This window comes from Mastacembelus armatus, chromosome 6, assembly GCF_900324485.2.
Source record: "Mastacembelus armatus chromosome 6, fMasArm1.2, whole genome shotgun sequence".
NCBI classification, from domain to species: Eukaryota; Metazoa; Chordata; class Actinopteri; order Synbranchiformes; family Mastacembelidae; genus Mastacembelus; species Mastacembelus armatus.
The window spans coordinates 21,042,382-21,067,758 of NC_046638.1; the positions used below are offsets into that span (position 1 = coordinate 21,042,382).

Here is a 25,377-nt window from a genome sequence, read left to right on the forward strand (position 1 = left end):
ACAAACAGAACAGAAGGGAACCAACGGCAACAGCTACCATGAGAGAGAGAAAATATAGAAACACCCACTCACAAGCTATTTTTGTTATTCTCCCACTGCCCCTTCTGTGAGTGTATTTATTGCACACACTCATGAACGCCTGAGTAGGCGATGCTGAGAACACGTTGGCTAAGATTTCTTGTTTCAGAGAGCAGCTGACCAGACAGTTGCAATCATTTACATTCAAGTCCTTTTGTCCACTGAGACATTTCCACAGTTGATCACTTCAGCGCCTGTGCGCACATAGTCAATTGCACTTCATCTAAACATGGCCAAAACACAGCATCCTCAGGCCATTATGAGCATATTGTTAGAGGCACTCTGCATCTGCTAGTGTTGGAACAGCAAGTCTATAAAGCTAATGTTACAGATGGTTATGCTGTACAGTAATTGGCTGTCAGAGGCTCACTCTTGCTTCAGTAAGGTGATGAATTATTGTTGAGGAGTGTTTTATTTAGAGTGAACAGCATACACAGTGAACTAATCATTTGTCATCTATCATTCAGAAGCAAGAAAATGTTATTAAATCACTTGGAGAAAAGATGCTGAAGCCAGCTAAGTAATCTGTGTTTGTGCTTGCTTGCTTTAAAGCGTCAGTCCACATTTCCTACAAAACAAAACAAAAACACATTCTCACTTATGTCAAGGAATCAGGTAGTCACATAGAAGAGTTTTGCTTTTCTTTGTACTAGACTTGTGATATCTATGTCTATCATTTCTTCCTCTAACCCAAAAACAATTGGGGAGAGTGGGATTTCATTTGTGGTGAAACAATGTCTCAGTTACCTTCAATAAAACACAAAAAACACTGTGTGGCCTGTATGCACAAGTGAAAGAATGCAGGTACAGTACATTTACTTAAGTAAATGCTTAAGTACAATATATCATACTATATACTTCTACTCTACTACGTTTCAGAGAGAAATAATGCAGCTTTTACTCCACTGCATTAACAGGAATAGTTACTTTTCAGATTTTACAGACTACACCTGTAACAAGCATTTAAAATGCATGTATCTTTTATAGCTTAAGCTATCCAACAGTTTAAAGCTGTTATAAGTAGCTTTACCTGCACAAGCTGGAGCTACCACCATATTAAAATCAATAATGATTAAATATCATAATAACACTGACTCCTACATAATGGTTATACTTAGCAATACAAAACACTACATGAGAACTGAATGAGAAAAAGTGTGTTTTTTTATTTTTTGGTTTTTCCAAAAAGATGTGTGTGGCTACCTATACTAGTCCATTAGCCCTGAAACTAACATTTCCCATAAGCTTAATCTTGGAATAGGTCCCATGTGCTTAGTGTGTGACCACCAGCTCTGTTAGAGACCAACTGAATGCACCCATGGGATCCAATGTTGGGCCATGAGGGACGAAAAAAATACCAGAGGTTCTGGGATGAGGGCAATGACTGAAATAAAATGAAAGTGGAGCAAAATGGATGGAGTATAACCCAAACGAAATGCTACTGCTCTGCTGGCCTAATTAAAAGCAGGTGGATAGTTTTCTCCTTTCTCTCTCTTTCCTTAGTGCATATTGACTTTGTCCTGCCAATGGAGTTCCTCGATATGGAGGGGCTTGATTCTTATAAATCAACACAAATTCATTTCTTCTTCTGAGACCTCAATATCCCCTGAGGAGTCAGTGCATTAATATTCACAGCTTTCTAACTGTAGTTAGACCCCTGTAGTTTCTGCTGTGGAGATCAGTGTTAAAAGGTGTTTTATTTGTGCTCATTTGAGCCTCTTAAATACATTTGAGTCAATAATTAGCATGAGATCCCAACTTATTTAGATTGCGCCAACTAACCCAACACACTTAAACCACTTGGAGCAACTAGAGCAGATCTGTAAATGAAAAAAAAAAAAATCAATTGATATTCTCTTCTTCACACTGCAGCAATTTTCCATATTTCATTTACATATCATTAACCTCCCCTTATTTCTCCTGGCATGTTGTTAAGATTATAAATTAAATCAGTTGGATTCCTTGTGCTTTGAATTTAGCTTTAAAATGTCTTTTTAAGATACTTTTGGGTATATAAAGAATGAAATAGGCATTTGTGTGAGAATGTCTCCAAGTGTGTTTCTGTGCAACATGGGTAATGCAGGATTTATCCTAAATCTATTCAATTATACTTCACAGGAGCAGTCAATTCACCAGTCACATGTATTAAAATGTAGCCTGGGCTGTTGCTTTGATTGTAACTGCTTACACAAGATATGTGAGGCAAAACGCTGCATAGGGATTGAGGCTGAGGCATTTTTGTTGTGTAATTTTAGATAAAACCATTTCCCCTCTCTCTGCCATCATTTACGCTGCTGCAAAAGCATCCTGTCAAAACACATTTCAATCACTCATCTCTCTGACGCCCTCTGATCTGAAGTATTAGGAATCTTCTGCGCTGTCGACAAAAGTTTGCTGTCAGGGAAAGATAAGATTAGGTTCAGAAAAAGTCAGGCAAATCTTTGGAAATTATTCTGCTACATATGTGCATCTGCAAAACCATACTCTATATATACACACAAGCACGCCACGATCAAACAAAGTGTACACAAGGATGTGATTAAAGGCAGAAAAGTTCAAACACAAACCAAAATCCAGATTCGCAGACTTTGTTACCAACATCTTTTTCCATCCCACAGATCAGCTGGAAAGCTGTGAATTGCAGTGGGGGGAAACAAGACGTATAACGAGAGAGAAAGAGAGCGAGAGAGATTCAATATGATTTGGAGGCGGAGGGACTGTGGTAGAAGACTTCCTCCACCTCCAACCCACCACAGCTGATAGGAAGCCAGGCTGAGAAAAACTAGCAGGATTTCCACATTAGCATAGCAATTCCATACTAACAGAGGGGGCGTTCGGGACTGAAGGTCAGCTTCACACAAGGGAACACAGGAAAGAGAGAGAGAGGCAGAATGAAAGGGTAGGGAGGATCTCCTGAGAGAGATTTGGGTGGAAGGGTGAGAAAAAAAAACACACACGGATTTGAAGTAGCACAAAAAAAAGATGCAGGGGAGGTTGTTTAATGACTGCTGTGGCTGCTGGTAGGTATAGGATATACCTATTTAATATGCTGCTAGCAAGTGTCCTATTTTGCATAACAGTTCAAAACACAAATTTCAGTGCCCTTTATGATATATGCCATTCAGTTATGTATGATGTATGAACTAGTGTCAGGAAGTTATGATTAATGCTCGATAAAGTCATTGCAAGCTGGCCTTTTTTGGAATTCTCTGCTCAACTGAAACAGATGAGTCAGGGCGAAGGGCAGAAGAAGGCAGCTGCTAAACTAACGCAACCTTTAAAGGAAGAAGAGATAAGACTCAGATCGCCTGAAGGAGCGGAGTAGAGGCGATGAAACACAAGAAGATAAATCTTAAAGTGAAATTCAGAGACACCAGAGGACAAAGAGAATTAAGCAGATGTGTTTACGAGCTCTAGAAATGGATGTGAACTTCTGAAGTGTCCACCAGTCAAATGAAGTGATAATAGAAAAATAAATTCTTGATACACACACATATACATACATATATATATATACATATATATATGTATATATATATATATATATGCAGTACCTGCCTATGTGTTTATGTCCTATGCCTCTGAAAGCTTTCCAGCACTCTTCCAATCTGCCTATCATTAGCCAGATCAGGTTATCACCTACTCAGATTCAATCTTCCCCACTGTCACAAATGTCACTGCCTCTTAGCAGAAATGTGCAGTGTGATGATATATTGGTGGTTGAAATAAGATGAGGAAATAGATTTTAAATCAGTCCGCTGTGCCTTGTGGGGTTGTGGTTCTGGTTTGACTTTTGACTGGTTTGAACATTCTCAAATAGAGAAATGAAGAAATGTTCTGCATCTGGAGAAAGTGGGACACATAATGGGAGAAACTAATTATCAATGCATTTAAGGAGAAATAATTGAGCTAACACTGGAAAATGGGGGTTGTTGATATAAGGACTGAATGTGCAGTCTCAGTTTGAAAATTAAGCTAACAGAGAGTTAAGTGAAACTTTAGGATCTGTCATCCAAAAACGGTTGACTTTGTTGAACCCAGCAGTTCTCATTTTTATTTTTCCAATGAGTCGCAACTAATTAAACTAAATTTGGGAAGCTGCAGCATGCTGCATATGTCATCATAATTTAAAATAAAGCATCAGAAAGCTCCGCTGCATCTTTCTCCTGTCACACATGTCTTCTTGCAATGCGGGTGAGACACGAAGCAAGAGGTGAAAGCAGGAGGAGGGATAGTGAATACCTTTCTTCTTTGCTGCATTTTGTACTGGCGTCAGGAATATCCAAGCTTTTACTGTACACTGATTTACTACAGTGAGACAGGAGACAAAGCGAGCAGAGAGTCAGTCTCTGTTTATGTTTGTCCACAATGTAGCCTGTTGACAGCCAGCCTCCACTGGGCTGCGAGACCATTCATATATGCACACACAAGAAGCTACATTCATCTCTATTTGATCATTTGAAAAACATTTTCTTTTCACCTCCATGCGTACCTTTGTCCATGTTGCGTCATGTCGATCGCCCTCCTGGCCGGTACAGGTGAGCCTCCGTCTGTGACACTGAGTACCTCCATGGACTTCCTCTCTGGTCTCCTCTTGCCATGACGGTTTAACATGGGAGAGTCCACCCGCTTCCTTGGAGGATCTGGACAAAACAAGATGACAGATCCATTCAGAGTAAACACAATACACCTGTCATCTGAGTTAATGTGTGTATTTCTGTGTGTTCAGCACAGAATGCTCTGAGGAAATGTCTCACATATATGCATATAATGCATATAATGCATATATGTGAGAGTTTAGTGTGGATCACACTGACATTCTAACTAACAGTGAATAAGTAATGGTTTCCTCCCAGGCCTTGAACTAATGGCCACTGTATTGACTGTATCACATTCACTGAAGAGGGAGTCTATTCATCAAAATGTCTTAACAGCACACTCTCCCTCCTTCTCATGCAGACACACACTCAGACATAGACACACACACACATTTGCACATTATACTCCTATTGCAGTGATCTTGTCAGAAAATAACCCTGGCAGAAGTCTAAGTAGACTATCTCTGTCTCTGCTCAGATTGCTGTGGGTGGAAATCTGTACTGGATTGTGGTGTATAAATGGGAGAATATATTTTTTCTGATGAGTTAATATCTGAAATAAAGCAGTCACTTGACAGTTTTTCAAAAAAAAAAAATCTATGGCCTATTAAACCCTTCCATTTGTGCTACTATATTTCATTGAGGAACCTGTCTAGTTTCAAAAAACAGAAAGCTTTTTCTGCTGGAGAGACCAATTCACTGCTACTGCAGCTGATCCGATTTCTTGTGAGGTTTGAAAACACAGCTGAATGGCTCAGGTAGACTTTTTCTTGTGAAACCTGGCTTGTTATATTGTGTGTTATATTGTCAATGAGTAAATCAAAAGCCATTTATAGTCAAGAGTCTAGTATTATAGCAGACATGCTGGGTGGCATACTGTTGTTACTTATATTTCCTTTTTCTTCTCCTATGCACTTTTTGAGTTATTCTGTGGCATTTTATATACTTACCATATATTCTTTGCTTACATTCTTTATCTATACATATATTATTTGTTTGTAACTTACCAATCTCATTGCGAGGAGGCAGGTTTTGGTCCTCTTGACTGGGGTATCTTTCCTTACGGTCCAGTAACAGGAAGTAGATCATCTTTTCTTGGTTATCACTGTCATCAAGTGGAGACAATGAAAAAAATTAGACATTTGGAAATGTACAAATCCTTAAATAATACTGACTTTAATAAGGATACTGGGCTGTGTACTTAAAAAAATAAACATGCATATAGATTGGTGCATGAGTGTGTCTGCAAGTGCTTAAACACCAAGGCAGTAAACTGCAAAAACCCTCACTATGATTAATGCCCTATAATCTTTCTGGATTTGTTGTGAAACAGCTACTAAATAGCTTTGGCCATTAACACTAAATTCTAGTTTTACAGATCATTAACATCTCATAATATTCAGCATATATTTTTAGCACATGCCTTATACACATACTGTATGAAGTGGTGAGTTTCTTAAAGTATCAAACCTTATGACTTTGTTATTTTCTTTCCAATAAATCAGGAAAACTAGTATCTTTAGCCTCCAGGCCAACACTCTCTATGCAAAAGGCCCAGGGATTGGCCCTCCATAATAAAGACAGATTGGAAAGCAGTAGGAGGCAAAGAGACAAGGACCTGCAACTTCAGCTAAAATGAACTAGGGGAGGGAATAAAGAGACCACAGATTTTCCTCCAGTCCAGCACAATTATGGGATGCTCCCAGGAGAATGGATGCAAACAGAAGAGATAGGGAAGGTAATGGGGAAAAGAAAAAGCACAGAGAAATGACATAGCAAAAGCAAACCAAAAGGAAACTAAGAAAACTACTACATTTATGTGTTTATATCATGGTAATAGAAAAACACATGTATTAACGACTGCAGGCCAAGTATTCTCAGCATAAATGTATATTCACAAGAGCAAAAACTCTGCAGCAGACCAGAACATGACCACGGAGATTGTGGATGCAGTGGCAATTGGTAGTAATTGATCAGTAGTAAGTGCTGTGTGGAAAGAGTTAAGTAATCTATGGCTCCTCACATCTAAAGTGACGGCCTCATAGGATTTTTCAAGACCGGGAAAAATCAAGTAAGCCTGTGGACACCAGATTTCCCTCCTTATACCTCAGTCCCCTCTCTTCTTTTACTGTAACCACAGCACAGCCTGGTCCTCTTCTCCTTGACTTCAGATGCTTTTATCTTTCCTTTTTATAAATATACTGTTTCACTATTTTTTCTTATATTTCCTACGCACTAACCCTTATCCATTTTGGTGCTTTTTTCTTCTTCATCAAACCTTTTTAGCCACTCTTTTGCCCCACTGTTCACTCACTCATCTGAAAGCAGGTCTTTCAGTAGTTTGTTTTTGTCTCTGAAGCAGCCCAGGGAGTGCATGCTCTCCAGGACGTCGGGGTCGATATCATCTGCAGAGGGCAGGCTGCGGATGGTCACCTTTCTGGGCACAGGCTGCTCTGGCTCTGGTTCATTCTTCCCCCCTCTGGGAACGACAAAAAATAACAACACAAATAAGAACAGTGTTGATCCTTTTGGCCCTTGCTTTTGACTAACTCAACAGTACATAAACATAAACAGTACGTAAACCTTAGCTTACATCATCTATGCTCATGCAAAGATACACTAGGTTTTATTGTAAGGTATTTCAGTGTTTGTTTGCCACTTGGCCATTTAAGGTAAGATGTTTACCTCATTATGACCCTGGTTCATGTTATGAAACATTCACAGTCACATATTTTCCCCAGGTTTAGTCACTTTTCATCAGAGGGGAGCAGGGGTCATCGTGCTCAACCAGATACAGACAGACAACTGAGTCATTGTTTAAGTTTTGCAATCTCCCTCTCTCCCTCTCTTCACCTCACTATTTTTCCAAACCTAGTTTGTTCATTACCCACCCCCGTACCCCAGTCCCCATTTTTTTCCAATACTCTCCTAGTTATGTCACTTTTCTCTCTCTTGTGTTTAAGAACTACACAGGCAGGTCTTTATACTTTATTAGATTTACAGTGAAAGGTTACTGCTTTCTACAGGATTTCTAGAATACTCTGGATGTGTGCTTAAAAAAATCCATCTTCCATTTCAAAACACTCTGATATATAGACAGGCTTATGGCAATGTGCAACCCCATCTGTTTTCTTTTGTTAAACTGTTTTTCTTCTGATGAGCAGAGTGAAGCACAAGCTATACACCCCCCCCCCCCCCCCCCCCCCCCCACTGTGAAGTTGGGAATTAAAACTACAGTGAATTAGATCTTCAGCCCAGCTAAAAAAAAAAAGATAGCCTTGTAATAATTATTTAATCCTAACAATCCTTTATAATGTAATATATTGCATTATAATAAATCAAACCTTGTAACCTCCATTAAGGGACCATTTACTGCCTGACTGTTGTTGTAGTGGTAGTAGACTGAAATTCTCTTATCTGCAGTAGGTGTACCTAATAAACTGGCAACTGGAGTGTATGTTTGACTACCACTAGAGAGTGTGGTGAAGACATTTGGCCTGGCGCTCTCCTTTCAGCTCCACAGCTCTATTCAATTACTGTTGAAAGACTGTAAACAAGCAATGGCAGTGAGTTTCCTCATTCGAATTTGTAAAATAACATTGGAGTTTGTGTGATTTGAATAGATGGCTGCACATATTTCATTTTTACACATCACTGACTGGTCGCTTCTGAGCAAATAGCCACAGCCATATTTGTCAGGCAAAAATCCCCCTTTCACAGAGTGTCATGCAGAGACAGAAAGCCAGGCATCTTCCTCACTGACAACACTTACACTATATTCGTCTTGTCTTGCCAGTTCTTTTCATCTTGTCTACTCTTGTTTTTTTTTTAATCAATCTGTCTGCAGGTTTGCATGATCTTTCAGTACAGAGACAGAAACCATAAGTCAGTCGCTTCTAAGACTCAACCTCCACCCATGATTCATCTTTGCTCTTGCTATGAGAAAACCTTCAAAAACCTTAAGTTACCTTTTCAGTGGGAGCACAACAACATCGAAACAGTAATAGTCTAATTTTTAGAGGATTTTGAAAAAAGAAGATAAATCTATGTATATATTACATCAAAAGAACAGATTTATGCTAGCATTAAAAGGTGGTTACACAGGTGGTAAAATGTTGGGCACACTGAGGTTATGTATGTTCATCCTCTGCCACAGCCCTGCTTGTTCTCTGCCCCCTGTTTAGCTGCCTGTACTATAAGATGCACATACTCTTTCATGCACTAGCAATTTACCCCTACATCCCTGAGAGTGGAGTCATGCCCTGCTCAAATGTACTCATGTACAGGACTGAAGCTGAGTCGTTTATCATGTGCTTGCTCCCCTCAGGTCTAATGGGGTAAGAGAGGGTGAGGAGGAGAGGAGTGGAGGACATCAACAGAAAGGAAAGACAGAGGCATACTTACATGTACCATGTGTGCTTCTGGATCTGTTCTAACTGTAAAAGATATGAAAAAAGAGAAGGTCAGAGTACAGGAAACATATTTGATATAAGTTTTTGGCTATATGAAGAGAATTAAAGACAACAAAATCATTGGGTAAAACGGTGAGCTTGCAAACACATTTGTTTGTCTGTGTATAGAAATACCTGGCTTCAGTAAGCCTTGATCTTACAGGCTTAATGGAAACACAACAGGACTATGGGGCCAGATTGAACAGTGGAAGTAAATAATGAGGCCTTCAAATATTAATGCTGCCAATGGGAAAAAGCTATTGGGTAAAAGAGCGAGGCAAAGGGGTGCAGCAAGAAAAGAGAGAGAGGTGATAGCACTGAGCTATAAACAGAGAATATTATCTCCCTCACACACATTGTTGACCCTGCCAAGTGGTCTGGTCTAAAGGGAATCTCCCATTTTCATTCTCTTCCCATCTCTCTTACTCACACAAACACACCCTCCCTCTCTCAATACCACTCTTGTCACCACACTTTTAACATGGCCACTTTGTCACCAACACTGTCAACCCGGTCATTTTGCCAAGAAAGAGAGAAAAAACATACAACAGACAGGCAACAAAGGAAGATGTCTGTTAGAATAACTTCACTGTGTTTCAACTACCCACAGAGGAGGACAGGATCAATGTCACTGTTGGGACTTTTTAATTTGCTCCTGCCGTAGTTGTGGAACCACAAGAGATACACATAGCAGTTCTAATTATTGTCACTTATTCAGAGGCATAGTTCTTAGATAGTTGTCTCCATCAGTGCCTTGGTGTGTTTGCCATCCCAGAGGATCTACCACTGCACCAATGAAGGCCTTCATGTGCTATTAGTGCAATCACAGGCCCAGGCAGACTGTAGGTGACACCTGTCTGTTTCCACAGAGGTCACAGTATTGACAAAGACACCCTGCCTGTCAGATACAGGCTGGTGGGTGACCTACTCTCCCTCTTTTATTGAAGGCCTGGAGGCAAGAGACCGATATCACACATAGGCTTGAAAGTGATGTGGTTTGAAATGCAGTATCACATCAGTCTCCAAATGTGACAGTACCAATTACAGCCTCTTTCACTCAGGCAGAGCAGATTGCTGCAGTAATACTGGCTTGCCTAGGTGTGTGTATATGACTGCATATTCAGGCATATATTTATCAGGGTCCTGCATAAATTAACACTCCAGCAAACTTGCCCTGGTACAAATATGTGTGGGTCTGTATTTAAATGTCTCCCAGTCATAGTGCATGACTGTTTAATAGGGCTGGAGGAGAAATCAGAGTCGGTGGACAATGGGAGCCTGTTCTGCACTTCGAAGCCAAAACAAGAAACACATTAATTCAAAATGTAGTTAAAACCAAGTACAACTATGTCACAGAAATGTGTAATTTAGACAAAACAAATGTAGAATTTGCAAGAACTAGAAAACAGATGTGCAGCAGAGGAAAATATTAGTTTTTACAATATCTCTGCTCCACAGGTTGGTTGTAGTCTTCAAGCCTCTTAATGAAAGAAACTAGTTATTCTTGTCTTTGTCTAAAACAACTGCAGTAATGTGTGAGCAAGGTCAATGTCACTTAAAGCTTATAAAGACACACAAAAAATATACACACACTTCATTTATTTTCATTCCAGTAACCTTGCTACTTCATCTCCTCAGACCCCATAAGGGTATTATCTCTGTGATGAACTGCTCTTTAATGTAATGAGAGAGCCAATCCTCTTCATTAGCCAGTGATCACCAGGAGGTACATCTTTCCAAGGTGTCTGTGTTCATTTGAATAGTGAAGATGAGATGAGTGTGTTGACGTGGTGGTTCCGGTTGCCTCCAGGGCTCCAGCTACACAGACAGGAAATGAAGAGAAAGGCTTTTATTGGGCTAAGCCCCTTAAGCCCGGGTACGTGCCCTCCCACACTTTGAGGGAGCCTTGGCTTTTGTGTGTGAACTTGTGTGCATCTACTAACAAAAATCTAATTAACAGAAGGTGACAACAGACATACTGAAATGCAGTCGGTAGTTACGGTCCGATTACCCTATTGATTAGATTCCCCAAACTATTGTAAACATTATTATAGAAGAATAATCCCTAGCAAATAAATGTTTCCTTATGATATCATTACCATCCTAGAGCGTCTATGACTGTACAGTTACTACAAAACTCCAAGAACGCTCAAGCTAAAAGGGCTATTTGATATTCCACGAGGTTACAACACATCCCCAGAGCTCTGTGTGGAGCCCTCATGCACGAAAGGCGTGCGGACAGGTAGCATATTCACTCCCAACAGCTCTGTCCGTGTGTAACGCTTTGTAGAGGACATTGCTGGTGGACATTTCTGGGGGATTTCAGGGTGACCTGTCCTCAGGCAGAGATAACAGAAAAATAAAGAAAATAGTGTGCATACCCCATACCAAAGAGGTGGGATCTTTCTGGTTCATGTTTCACCACTGCTACTTATCTGAAGGGCGTGACCTCAAGGTTGTCAACTCCCCTGCAAATGAGCATCTCTTTCTTTGTAGCTTTCAGATCTATTTTTACTGGTGTCCTTCACATATCAGTTAGTTAAAGTCATTCCAGCACTGTGAGAGATAAGCTCAGGCGTGTGGAAACTGATCACCAGCAACCACTTTAGGGTGCTGTTGCCACGTTGGCTTACAGGCAAGTGCATGCAAACACTTTTTTTTTTGCTGCACTGATTCACAATCTCACTGATTCACACTGGCAAGCCTGGATAAGGTGTAAACATAAAGTATGCATGTGAATATGTTGGTTTTAAACTTGCTTAAGCTTGAATATATTTTGTGTGTATAGGATAGTTTGTCTGGATGTAAAATGCAGAAAAAACAACAAAGAGCAGCACTATGTTTCTGGCCACTTTGATTCTTTACATTTCCCTTTGTCCGTCTCTCTCTTTCTTTTATCCCGACTCACTGTTCTTCACGTTTGTTCTCATGCACTCCTCCAGCCACCTTGCCAAGGTGATCAGTTGTATAGAAAAAGACTAGCATTGTGATGAGTACACTAAATGGTGCAGAGGGAGAGCACACAAACAGCGGTCCTCTCCTGAATTCATAGCCTGTACTTCACACAGAACTCAAACAGAATTGGGGATGAGGCAAACATACTTGGAACACAAGGGAGGAAAGAAGAAACAAACAAAAAGACAATGGTTGGCTCAGTAGCTATGAGCTGGTGTTAGCCACTTTAGTATGAATCTGTATCTCTGCCATCTTGCTCTCTCCCTCCAACATTACAAGTTTTCCATGAATCCTGTCTCAAATAACACCTAAACGTGCTTTCTGGCTTCTACAACATCATCAGTAAACACTTCTGGTTGAAAACTATGGATATAAATACTGAATACAGACACAATCCAGGTAAACAAATTAAAAATAATGAGGTGCAAAGAGTAGAGTGTTCCTCCATGTAGTAAAGAACCACATCACGTATGCTGCTGAGGAATAACAATGTACTGCAGATATTCATGATACTTACATATTTAGTTATAGTAATATATATTCTATACAACTCTGTGTTTCTCTCTCAGGTGGACTAACCGTTAGTCTTTTGGTGGCATCCACTTCGATCATCCCACGCAGAAGGTTCTGACAGTCTGGAGGGATGAAATGTGGCATGTGGAAAACTCCCAGCTTCACCTTCTCCAGGAGGTTCCTCAGGTTGTCGTCATCAAAAGGCAGCGCGCCCTGAAGGGCCACAGAAGCAGAAAGTGAGAGAAGGGGAAAGAGTTTGAAAATGATGAAGATTTACAGTAGATGGAAGAAAGAACAGTTATCCTATTATGGCAGTAGTAGAACAGAAAATAAGACTTTACCCTATCAAGGGCAGAAGAAAAAAAGAACATGAATGACTAACAAGATTTGCCAGAAGAGTCTTAATCCTGGTTCACTAAAAGAAACGGCTTTCTTTCTCAACTTGTTGAACTCTCCAATTAGAACATTCTGCCCTCAGCTGCACTGCAAAATAAATAATAAACAGCAGTAAGCAGGAAAAAAGGGCTTTTCTAATAATTACCCAGCTTTCTCATTTACCTCGTTCATTTAGCATTCTCTCATCAGTCATTTTTCAGAGCAAGCTGACACCTCACAGATGTTGCTGTGTGATGAATGACAACCTCCACCAGAAGACAAGATGGAGGAGGGGAGAAAGAGGAAAATGTTGAGAAAAGTTGAAAAAGAGGCTGAGAAATGAGGAGAGGTAGATGGAAAGAAAGAGGGCATGCTCATGTAACAGATGATCTGAGCACAGCGTAACTGCAGGGGAGTATCCATGTCTCCCAAAATCAGACAAATGGTTATCTTGCAGCCAGACAGCAGGACAAAACAAGAGAAAGACAGTGCTCAACTGCAGTCAAACAGCGATGGCAGAAAAACTTTGGTGCAATGCAAGAAGAGAAGGAAGACTGTCCTTAACTTAAGTACAACACACACATGTGAGACAGAAATGGTTGGAGTGAGGGGGAAAGAGGCAAAAACAAAGACAAATACACAGGGCCTGAAGCCAAATGCTGCCCTGTCAGCATTGCTATTTATTTTGGGCTCTCTTCTTTCAGTTTGCTTTTTATGAATTATTCATGAAGCAGGAGTGTGTAGCAACTACAGTACAGCTGTTGATGAAACAAAGCTTTGGGGCTCCACGGCTGGAGAACCACAGACATAATGCAGCTGGAGAATAGACCTGATTATGGATACAGCATTGTAGGATAATGAATAAAAAGATGCTTCAATTCTCTGATCTTCTGTTGCGCAAGAATATCAGCTTGAGGGGCTCTGTGCAACAATTTTCTGCTAAGATCTTCTAAATGTTGGGATTTCAGATTTAAACTCCTTGAACCCTGAGTTTATGTTTGAGGCCCCGTAAAGGCTTCAAACTCCCAACCTCTTTTGTTTTCCACAGAAAGGTTACAAAGGTCAACAGGCACAGTGCAAGTTCACTTCTTTCTACTTCAGATCCAATATTGAGACATATACTGTTGGCAACACTTAAACTGCATTATGCCACATTATGACATGTATGTCAGTCAAGTCATCCTCAATTAGGAAAGAACAAGCTGACACTCACCACCAATAGGGCAAAAAGAATGACCCCACAGCTCCAGACGTCTGCTTTCCTCCCGTCATACTTCTCTCCCTAAAGACAGGAAAAATGTTTGTTAGTGGGTGTGTTAGGAGTTGGATAAAATAAGATGGAGAACTATAAAAAATAAGCTTGCAGGGCAAAAAAAAAATACAACTAATTAGTGAAAAAGTCTTACCCTGATGACCTCAGGACAGGCATAATGTGGAGAGCTGTTGGAAAAAAAAACATTGAACATTGAATAAATGATGGAAGTAACAAAAAGTAAGAAAAATGTTTACATACTTTTTCTTTTTTCTTCATTTCTACTGCTGTACTGCAAAGTAAGTCAGGGATATACAATCACAGCAAGGCAAAATTAAACATAGACTACTGCATGAAAATGTGACAAGAACAATTCAGGAAGGCAATAAAGCACAGATCAAAATGTGCTTCAGGAATTTAGAGGTGTTTGGGTGTCCTCTTGCATGCTCAGTCAAGGACATCCTCTCACAGCAGACAGTGAACAGGCCCACTAATCTTTAGAACACCTGGATGGACTGACAGTAAACCCAATGAATAGACTGACACATCAATATTGTATGAAGATTTATGGAGCCACCCTGCAATGGCTGCTCCATAAGCCAATAGCTATGGATGAGTGGTGTGGTCTTATTACACAGTGCCACTTTACCTGTACTTTCCAAATTCAGCATGTTGAAATAAAATGGAGTTGGTAAGACCTTTACACCAATTTTCAATCAAATACATGAAAAAAAAAACGTTTAATTTCAATACATTTCCTTGCCTCACACGTGACCTGGCATCTGCCTCCCCAAAACTTTCAGCCCGGTGATACGTCTTCCACCCTCTTCTCCCACTCAGTCTTTCTAATAGCAAGATATTTGGCTCTAATGAGAGTCTGTCTGTTGGCTTTAAATATGGTGCCCATTAGCTTGCCTGTTGTCTTGTGTACTCATGAATATCAGTTCTGACAGCCCAGCTTCCTCAGGCTGTCAAAATACTGGCCGATAACAAGCAGTGCCACCGTGTCAACGGGGAAAGTTCAAACGTGAGCCTATGCAAATATGGCCTTCCTGATTACAAGTGTCACAGTGCATTATGCATATGAGCGAGACATAAAAATAAAAAACAGGCCTGAGATTTGCACTAGTTATGCCTCATGAGTGTCAGAACACACAAACCACAGGTGGAACCAGCGTGAATATAAAGTCATTATTTGCAAAGGCTTGAGGTGGCAAACACAGGGTGAAGGTAAGGACTTGAATACAAGTATCTCATCTCTGTCTGAGCTGAATCCTAATTTGCCAGTATCAGAATACTCAAAGTTGTCAGCCATATCAGCTACACAACAGCATATGCTAAGAACTTCTCTCTCCTACGCTGACCCAAGTCTATAGCTCATTTCTTCTATTCAAAGGCTCGTGGCACACATAGCAAAGTGTATACGCCCTAAAACATTTCCATACTTTCTAAAATTGTTGAATCTCTCACACTGGGAGATAAGATCTTTGAAACAAATGTCCACTTATATTGTGTAGCAAGGATCCTGTTGCCTTTTCCTGCACTTAATTGGCCTCATTTAATTCAAAGTGTAAATAAAGTTTGTACAAACATATCTCACTCACTCACATTAAAATTCAGGCTTCATAGGAAAGCCCATACTTCATAAAATTTACATTATCATAAAAAAACTCTCTTGCTGCTCACACCAGAAGTTCAAATTCTAGACTGGGGGAGTAAAGACAAATAGAAAGCTGTAAGAGCCACTCCTCTCTGACCAGTGTTACAAAAATGCCATGTTTTGCAGAACAGTTGTGAATAGACAAAATATCAATCTTTTCTTGGTGTTTGCTAAAACACGTTTTCGCTCAAAAAACACCACCAACCACGACTTTATAAATGAAATCAACAGGACATGTAATTTGGCTGTATTATGATGGCAAAAAATATCTGTAGCGTGGGGGTTAATGCTGCTGTGAGTGGTTTGCCCAACAGCATAAAGCAAGACAAAAAATCATAATGATGCATGAGATGCAGTCTTTATCTCAAGCTTATCAGTTTCGGTATCAGCACTTCAAAAAGATTTCCAGTTAAACATTCATAATAAGTCAAACAAGCAATTATAAGTTTACCATACAATCACCATGTCTCTTACAGTATGCAGTACATTTAAATGTACTGTAATGGCATGGGCTGCTAAGAAATGCAGCTTATTTTCATAAATATTCATCTTTTTGAACCAAATTTGTGCAGCTCCTCACTGCACACAAGCAGATAATTTCCTTTCATCAATCAGTAACAGAATTAAACAAACAGCAAACACAGATGAACTCGCTTATGCAGCCAGAGAGAGACAGAGCGAGAGACAGAGAGAGAGTGAGAGAGCGAGAGAGCGAGAGAGAGAGAGAGTGAGAGGTGGGTTTTGTGTGTGTGTCTTCCTGGATCCATATTTGTATGTGCTTGTCGATGCCTCTGCTCATCCATATGTCTGCATATCTGTGTATATTTATGTATGTGCTTTGAGGCTCCCACTACTCCACCTGGGGCGAGCATCATCCTCACTCAGCTTCATTACCCGTGGCAAATGGAATACATTTGTGTCAGAGTGCTGCGTAGTGAGAAGAGGCCAGATAAATGTGTTTAATTAAAAACTGTCATATCTACACTTAGAGATGGGACAGTCAGAAGAGCATGAATAATCAATAACCACAAATACAGTGTATGGCACATTCACACGTATTGGGCGCTGGGGCACGAACACAAATGATGCTCACACATTTCTGAGAGACACACACACAGAGCTGGAAACGGCAATGGAGCTGAGAGTGGAACGAAAACAGAACTACGTTGCTCAGCTATGTGTGGCAGTGTGTGTGTGTATGTGGTGTGTGTGTCTGCGTCACTGTAAGTCAGCTCGGTGTCACCGCTTGCAACAAGTGCATTTAGCTCTTTGCAAGCGGATGCAGGGGACTAAACAGATGCACTGCACCTGGAATTGCAAAAATGTGTGGAAATAGAATATAGTCAAATATAAATCCATTCAGCAAAAAGCTGAGTAAGACCTGTGGCATTCTATGGCCTTTCTAGGAAAAGGAAACACTTGAGTGTGGTCATCATGGCTGCAGAATGAATCAGCTGTGCACATTTTACTTGCAGACAGCTATGCACATTGCTCTCAGTTGGCCTGATCTCTCCTGATGAGTCATAAAAGCTTAGGCACTGAGCTACTGCTAGAAAATATTATACAACAGAATCAACTGCATGCACAGGCTTAAATAGGCGTGCATGTGAATTATACAGAGGGAGGGAGCCAGAGACAGAGACGGACCAACAGAGACACAACCAAACAACCAGAGGACAAAGGGTCTCACAGGTCAGGGATGAACTAAGCCTCAACAGCTTTGTGTGCACCGTTGTTGGCTGAATTGCGTGCATGCAACTGTGTGTAATTTCTGTTGATTTGAAGGTATAATCTGGACAGAATAAGGTCTGAGCTAGAGACAGATGTGACAGGGCCTCTCTGTCTCCCAGCCCCAGAGAGCAAAGATTCTCCCCAAGACATCTAGACCATCAAGAGTCTGCAAAACAAAATCCAGCCCTTCAGCCCTGAGTTTGCATCCAATTCGAATGACCACAGAGTTTGAGGCATTTTTAAAGTAATTTAGATGTCTGTCAAATTTTGTTGTCACTGTATTTAATTTGTTATTTGATATATCAACAGATATCAACTGTGAGGCACAGATCAAAATACCCCCAAGCCACTTTTTTTAAGTACAGCATAACATTCAATCTAATTTCGAAATGTTCTGGACGTCTAACTATACATTTAACAACTGATCACATCCACAAGTTTTACTCTTAGTTATCACGTTTCATGTATGACTTCATTAGGTAGGAAATCTCCCTGTAAATGCATGCTGTCATAGAGTTTATAAACCCAGACCCTAAAAGTAAACCGTTATCAACTCTGTCACGTCTTTTACAGTACGACACTGGACACTGTTCATTAAACTTGAGGTTAAAATAAAAACACTCCAGCACATGAACTCTGACACTCAAAAGACTTTGAAAGTGACTTTTCCTGGAAGCAAATTCATTACAGTCATAGGATTGATGGGCCTGGGGTCGTTGTGACTGCCAGATCATAAAACCCAGCATCAGATACAAGGAGATGGAGAGCAGTAATGTGTGGCCATGGCCCTGGCCCTGCTCACAGCCAGATAGTACACTCAGTGAGAGACACCTAACTGTCTCTCTTCAAGAGATCTCCACTGCACCATAATGGAGGCTTTGAGAACACAGCACCTAGCAGAGCCTTTGATAGCTCTGCACATCACTCTGTTTCTTCTCCTGTTCATTTCTCTCTGTTGTATACAGACACACCAACTGCCCCCCAACTATGACATCTTCACCCTCAGGATATTCTTAACATCATCTCGATGTCAGTTACCAAGCATGTGAGTCAGACTTTGCATTAGAAAGCATGCAACCCAGAGTTTTCTATATTACTTACCCACAGCTGGTTTCCAGGAGACTGTCTCCAACCTGAAGGGAAGCCATGCCAAAGTCTGCTATCCTGATGTTGTTCTTCTCGTCTAACAACAAGTTCTCAGGCTTCAGATCCCTGTGGCTGATAGTGAGACATAAACATAAAATAGTTGATGAACCATGACAGAATGCATCCCAAGTTATATAAATTGAAAAGAAAGATGTGCAGCAAGGTTTTTCAGTCATCTGTAGATTTACATCTATGCAAGAAACTGTGAGCAACACAGCATGTTAACCTATTCCTGAGCACCCTCCCCTTCCTCTCTGCAACATGTTTCTCTTTGATCTGTCCGCACTGAAGCCAGGGGGCTCCCACCTCAGCGCTGGGCTGGTGCAAGGTGTGACAGCCTCCTGCTGTGTCCTTTTCTCCTTCTGTTTCCCTTCCCCTTCACCCCTAATCCCCTTCCTCTCATCTCCCAGACAGCCACCAGCAAACTGGCTGAGCAAAAGGTGTCAAGGGGAATCAGCCACAGAAGTGGTGTTCATTAGCTGCCATTCATTACCACTAAACACAGCAAGGGGGATAATATCCAGTGGACACCATCTCTCTTCTTAAAGGGAACCACTGAGAGGAATATCACATTCTCATATCACGTAGGATGTTGCTGTGTTGGAGGTTAAAATCTCAATTTTGTTGAGTGACTGTTCAAAAGCAAAGTGGCTGTAGACTTTGTCGCACATTTAGCACCTCTTGCCGGGTTGAGAGTGGCATTACATGATACTGTGCTGTTCTTGCGATGTCTAGCAAGACTGAAAATATGGATCATAGACATCACATGCATGTTTCTGTACTTACAGTGACATCTATTCAACTGCCTTTTCTGCATTCTCGCACGTGATACTTGCTTATCTCACTGTATAATTTTTGTAATGAGTGGGAGAGTTGCAAAGCCTGTCAGCATGTCATGAGTTAGACTTTCATCTCTTCTTTAGACTAATGACAAAAATTGGAGCAGAAGAATAACTAGAGACATCTCCGTTTGAAGAATACCTCATCACAATGGACGTTTAACCTTAGATGACATCAGCTACTGTAGAACTTGTTTCCTGTCCTGGGGGATTAGATATCAGCTGCTTTGTCTGTGATCCTTGCCTTAATTAAAATAAAACACATATAGCATCTAAGCAGTTATTTCCAAGCTAAGACCTTTATCAATCTGCACAACCATCATTTGGTATTGATGTCAGTAGCCTTGCCTGACTTAGTCTTTTAACAATTACTGTCAAAGCAAATGGAGAAGCAACAAACAAAATTTACTGCACACTGGCCACCAGTGACTATGGTTGTTAACTGGCATCTCCAAAAAAGCTTTACCCGAAAGATGGTGAACTATGCCTGGGCAGGGCGAAGCCAGAGGAAACTCTGGTGGAGGCCCGTAGCGGTCCTGACGTGCAAATCGGTCGTCCGACCTGGGTATAGGGGCGAAAGACTAATCGAACCTTAACCAGGTCAATGCCATATTGTTCCTTGTCAGCATGCCTGATTAACTAATGTTCCTCCTGGACAACAAAATCTTTTAGACATTTGGAAGTTACAAATCACTTGTGACATGAGAGGTTAACTCATAACTAGGAAAAGACGGGAGCCAAAATACATGAATTAGAAGATGCAAAATAATTTGGTGTAACATCAGTGACAAAAACAACAGAAATGACAGCAATCACTGCAGTTGGCATTTAAGGGAGCATTCAAACAAGCGTTACTTATAGATATAAGAGATAACCACCTGATCCCCACACACCCAAATCAGAGAAACACAGCCTCAAAAGGATCATAACAATCCATCCATCCATTATCTATACCCTCTTTTTCCTAACCAGGGTCACAGGGATCTGCTGGAGCCTATCCCAGCTCTCTTTGGGTGAAAGACAGGGGTCCACCCTGGACAGGTCACCAGTCCATCACAGGGCCACATAGAGACAAACAACCTCACACACTCACACTCACTCCTATGGGCAATTTAGAGTCACCAATCAACCTGACATACATGTTTTTGGACTGTGGGAGGAAACCAGAGTACCTGGAGAAAACCCACACAAGCACAGGGAGAACATGCAAACTCCACACAGAAGGGCCCCTGTCAGGTTTTGAACCAGGAACCCTCTTGCTGTGAGGCAACAGTGCTGACCACTAAGCTGCCATACTACCTCATAAAAATCTAAGTACTCTCAAACAGCCAGCACAAGATGCAAAAGTGAACACTGAATCTTTATCTAAAAGACCCATAAACGTGGCATAAACACTGTGCAATCCCATGAATATCACATGTAAAAGACAACTTTATACAAAGAACCAAACCTCAAGAGACTGCATCAAGGGGACAGATTGCATCTAGATGCTTTATTGGTTGTCAGGACCTGGTATCCATAACAGGACGTTAAACTGCCTCTCTGACACATTAGGCTGTACTTTGCTACTGTAATCTTGCTCACACAGCAGGCCTTGCAGCAAGGATATATTATATGTCATAGAGGACTGAATGCTGTTAAACAAATTCAACAGCTGCAATGATCTCAACTGTAACTGTAGTTTTCCTCCCAGAAATGTGGAAGTTGTGCACCTTGCATACAAGTCTTAGATAAATGCTTATCTCCAACTCATTCTAAGTGTCATGAGCCCATCTATATATTTGGTTAAGTGGTTTCTGCAGGAAATAAAACAGTATATAAAATTAGTACATTTGTGTTACATTTGTGCCATATAGAACACTGGACAGCGGGTTAAATAAAATTAACATACCAAATACCTAGGCAAGATCACCAGTTAAGGATTGCCTTCAACCATCAGCGTCACAGTTTTAAAATCATAAACTTCCATCTTTATCTGTGCCATAGACCTCACAGGTTGCTGGGTACTTTGCTCTTTGCTTTGAGCAAGGTTTACACCCTAGTGGGGCAGTTAGACATGAGTCTTGCAATCTAACACAAAGCTCTTAATTGCCTGTGATCATTTGCACATGCTATGCTGATGTTGTGTTTTACCAAAGGTTGTAATGGGTCTGTCCGGTTGGGCCTCACATCCCTATAATATCCCACAATGTTTATGGTGAGGATCAGTAACAAAATTATCCAGCCAAAGGAAAACATGAAAACATGCTCTTCCCATTGTGACACGTTTGACATACACCATGTTTAATATTACCTCTCATTAAGCCTGTTAATCATGCCAAGATATGTGGCACTATTTATCTAAATCAGAACACTTTAACACTAATGGCTCAAATGTGTCTTTTTTGACCAATCAACGTGTTTGGGAAAGAGCACGCCTTTTCACGCCTTTTCTTTTTTTTTTTTTTTTGTATTTTCGTGAAGCACTAAACCTATCTCAGGTACCATTATTGTTAGTTGGAGTGGTGTTTTTAACCATCATTTTGAGTTAACGAGCACCCATTTAGCCTGCGGCACACCTCTGTGTCATCCTCCTCTTTATATTTCTCCTGTTTCTCTGAAAGTTTTTTAGTCTTTATTGACCCAATTACAGTGACACCAGGCACATTCACTAAAAATGCCCAAGGCTAATATTCTATCACATTAGCAAATGAGAACAATATTCAGTGCTGACTTAGATGTGCTAGGCACAATCATTCATTAGCCAGGGGGTTAATTAGATATTAAGAGCACTGACTCCATCTATACAATTGGCTAACCAGCTGCTACTATTTTTCTGTGTTACATTATAATACCATATGTAGTGGGCTCACAATGCTACAAAGTTTCACACAAAGCAACATAAAACAAGCAATGCAAAAGACCACTGTGCCATCTGACTTTCCTTTAGCCGTGAATTGTTACTACTCAATGACAATATATTTCAGAGGCAGACAGATTTTTTCTTTTCTAAAATTTTGTCACATCATCTCATGTTTGATTACATTTGAACTCACATCCTTTGCTCAGAAGTTTGTTCAGACAGCTATAGTACAGGGTTTATTGCCTCTGCACGTTTCAGTAATCTCATCTCCATATAATGCGAATATCATTCAACATGTACTGAATTAGCATTAAAGGAAAAGCCACACACATGATTTGCCTCTTCGGTGACGATTACAAGAGGATTTCCTGTGCTACTCGGGTTACTGTGATCTTTTCCTTTGGGATTTTGTGCAACAGTAGGGAGGTAATGCCTGGTTGCATGTAATACAATGAGGGTTAGATATGTAACTAAACAAATCAGAGTATTCACTTTAAGCCAAATCTGTGTGTGCAACACAGCGCTTGCTCTTAATCTAGAAGAGTTTGACTGGGGAAGACAGTATCAACAACAGACCTTCAAGGACTAAGAATCAGACAAGCTGTCAGAAATGCACTGGACTGAGGCCCTGGCATACATATTAAGAGACTGAAAATAACATCAGGCTTCTAATACAAGCGAGCATGGTGGTGGACAGGCATCTGTGGCTTGTTCAAAATTAGAAAGGTCAATACTCTCCACCAACATCTGCTTGTACACCTTATGATGCCTCTTATGCTACTTAATCTTATTGTAGAAGTTATTTTTGTTTTTCTTCAACATTTGTCTTCTTTTTATCTTTGTGTCTATGTATCATTTTATTGCCTACTTTATTTCACCTCCATTTAATTCCTTTATTCAACCAATCCTCTGTTTACTGTTTCTGTTTAGCTTTTTTATTATTACACTTCCCCCCTGAAAACCATTAAGCATCTTAAAGCACGCACAGCTTTTGACTTCATCCTGCTCAAGTTTTCATACCCATTTTATCTGCCTCCTCTCCACATCCTTCCCACTGCCATCACCTGTTACACTTCAGTGCTTAAACTGACATACAGTATGGACACTGATATGTGGGAGAAGAAAATATCAGAAAAATATAAAGACAAAGAAATAAAGAGTTCCATTCTGTTTTGCTAGTGACCATCAGCCATAATGATTATCGGCTATAAGTAGAGACAGGCAAACACACACACTCATCTGAGAAAACCCTCCTAAGAATGTCAACAAACACAGCCACAAGGAGATGGGAGCTGCCACTGACAGCGGGCTGGATGTACACATGATGAAAGGTGACAAACAGACTAGCATGAACTGCATGCAGTAGAAAGATGACAATAGATAAAAGAGATGACATAAAGACATACAAAAAGCCAGACACAAACAGCAGTCAGGTTTCCATTCAAATGATAGGCAAATTTTAAAAAAACTGCAAATGAACACATTTTCATCCATCATTATACTAATATTAGGACTTGGGCATTGAGGTAAACAGTTGCTGCACCAGTCTGTTGCCATTACACATTTCAGTAGCTGAGGCTGTAACAAGATGACATAATTAAAAAAGGCACCAGTCAAAACTCAACTGATGGAAAATATTGTGGCTTTTAGAATGACTCAGTTTTAGCTAGATGTACCTAATAAACTGCCAGCTGAGTGGATACTGTGAGAGCATACAGAGTTTTAAAGTGGTAGAAATCCTGCTACACAGTCTCTACTGTTGTACTTCAGTATTTTTGGCTGCAATGTCAGTATTGAAACTACATAACCTCTGGGGATCAATGTGCTAAAATACCTTGATTTGTCACGTATTGAATTCATTAAAGTAGTCAAGAATAGGCATTCCCAGCTAGCACTAAATCACAATGTTTACTACTGTTACAATATACAATTATATATACCATGATAAACAATTTATGCAATAGTGCATAGCCTGAAAGGGAGATAAATGTTGCTGAAATAAAAGGGCCTGTGGCTTGCTTTATTTTTCTCTGTGGAGCTATAAGCCAGTGATGGGACAGACAGATGTACGTGTCTCTCTAAGCACCTGGAAGAGAGGAATAAAGCAGCTAATGACAGGGGGAGTGTGGGAGACACAAAGTGAAAGAGAAAGGTGGATATGGATGATGTGCACGATTATGCCACTGCGTGGGTTTAATGCGACTTCTGGACCAGGTGTCTGTGCACATGTAGGTGGTGACAATAATCTGTGTCAGCAATGAAAGGATGTGAGGCTGTGAATGTCTAAGCATGTTTGAAGAAGCTGTGAGCTTCAAGAACAGGATTCCCATCCAGGGTGTACAAGCAATCTCTGCTTTACTTAGTGGGATGATTGGAGTCACTTTATGTGACAGATAGTCTTTATCTCACACTCAGACACAGTCACATTGTATTAGCACATACATACATATACAGTTGTTGGTTAGGAGAGGGTAGACCAGAGTCTTTGCTAAACAAACATATCAGAGGTGAGAGAGGCGATAGAGCATGTTGCAGTCGAGATGAAATCCTTCACTGACGACTGTGTGTCTGAGCCTGTCAGTGGTTTGTAAGTGAGAGTCATAAAAATTTATGTCATAGGTGATGCAAATCTCCGCTCACGATGAAGAGGCGTGATGAAAGAGGCTTGACAAAATGACTGGGAGTGATACAAGGGTGTGTTTGGTGTCAACCCTGATTCATTTGACCTCAGAGTGAATCCTGATACAATCTGAGTCCGGCTTTAAACACACTGAAAAAAACAAAGCAATACAGTATAGTTTTATTGCTCACAATATACAATAACAATCATTGCTCAGGTATTGCTTAGGTGTTATGGGTAGTAGTAAAATTGTAGCCAAATTTCTCTCCTTTTTTTCTTTTGTGCTTAATATGACTCAGTCAGGTAAAAGGTGCACA

At 40.5% G+C, this 25,377-nt stretch overlaps 1 protein-coding gene across 1 annotated transcript in view; it reads right to left on the reverse strand.

Moving 5' to 3' along the window:
* The window catches only part of brsk2a (BR serine/threonine kinase 2a), a 155,039-nt gene that overhangs the window by 11,945 nt on the left and 117,717 nt on the right, over positions 1 to 25,377 (reverse strand). Inside the window, exons 5-12 of the mRNA XM_026311416.1 lie at positions 18,715 to 18,831; positions 14,377 to 14,410; positions 14,184 to 14,252; positions 12,662 to 12,808; positions 9,081 to 9,112; positions 6,991 to 7,155; positions 5,684 to 5,781; positions 4,571 to 4,721 (exon numbers count right to left, since the gene is read on the reverse strand). Of these exons, the coding sequence (XP_026167201.1) occupies positions 4,571 to 4,721; positions 5,684 to 5,781; positions 6,991 to 7,155; positions 9,081 to 9,112; positions 12,662 to 12,808; positions 14,184 to 14,252; positions 14,377 to 14,410; positions 18,715 to 18,831 (813 nt within the window). The remainder of the gene's footprint in view (positions 1 to 4,570; positions 4,722 to 5,683; positions 5,782 to 6,990; positions 7,156 to 9,080; positions 9,113 to 12,661; positions 12,809 to 14,183; positions 14,253 to 14,376; positions 14,411 to 18,714; positions 18,832 to 25,377) is intronic.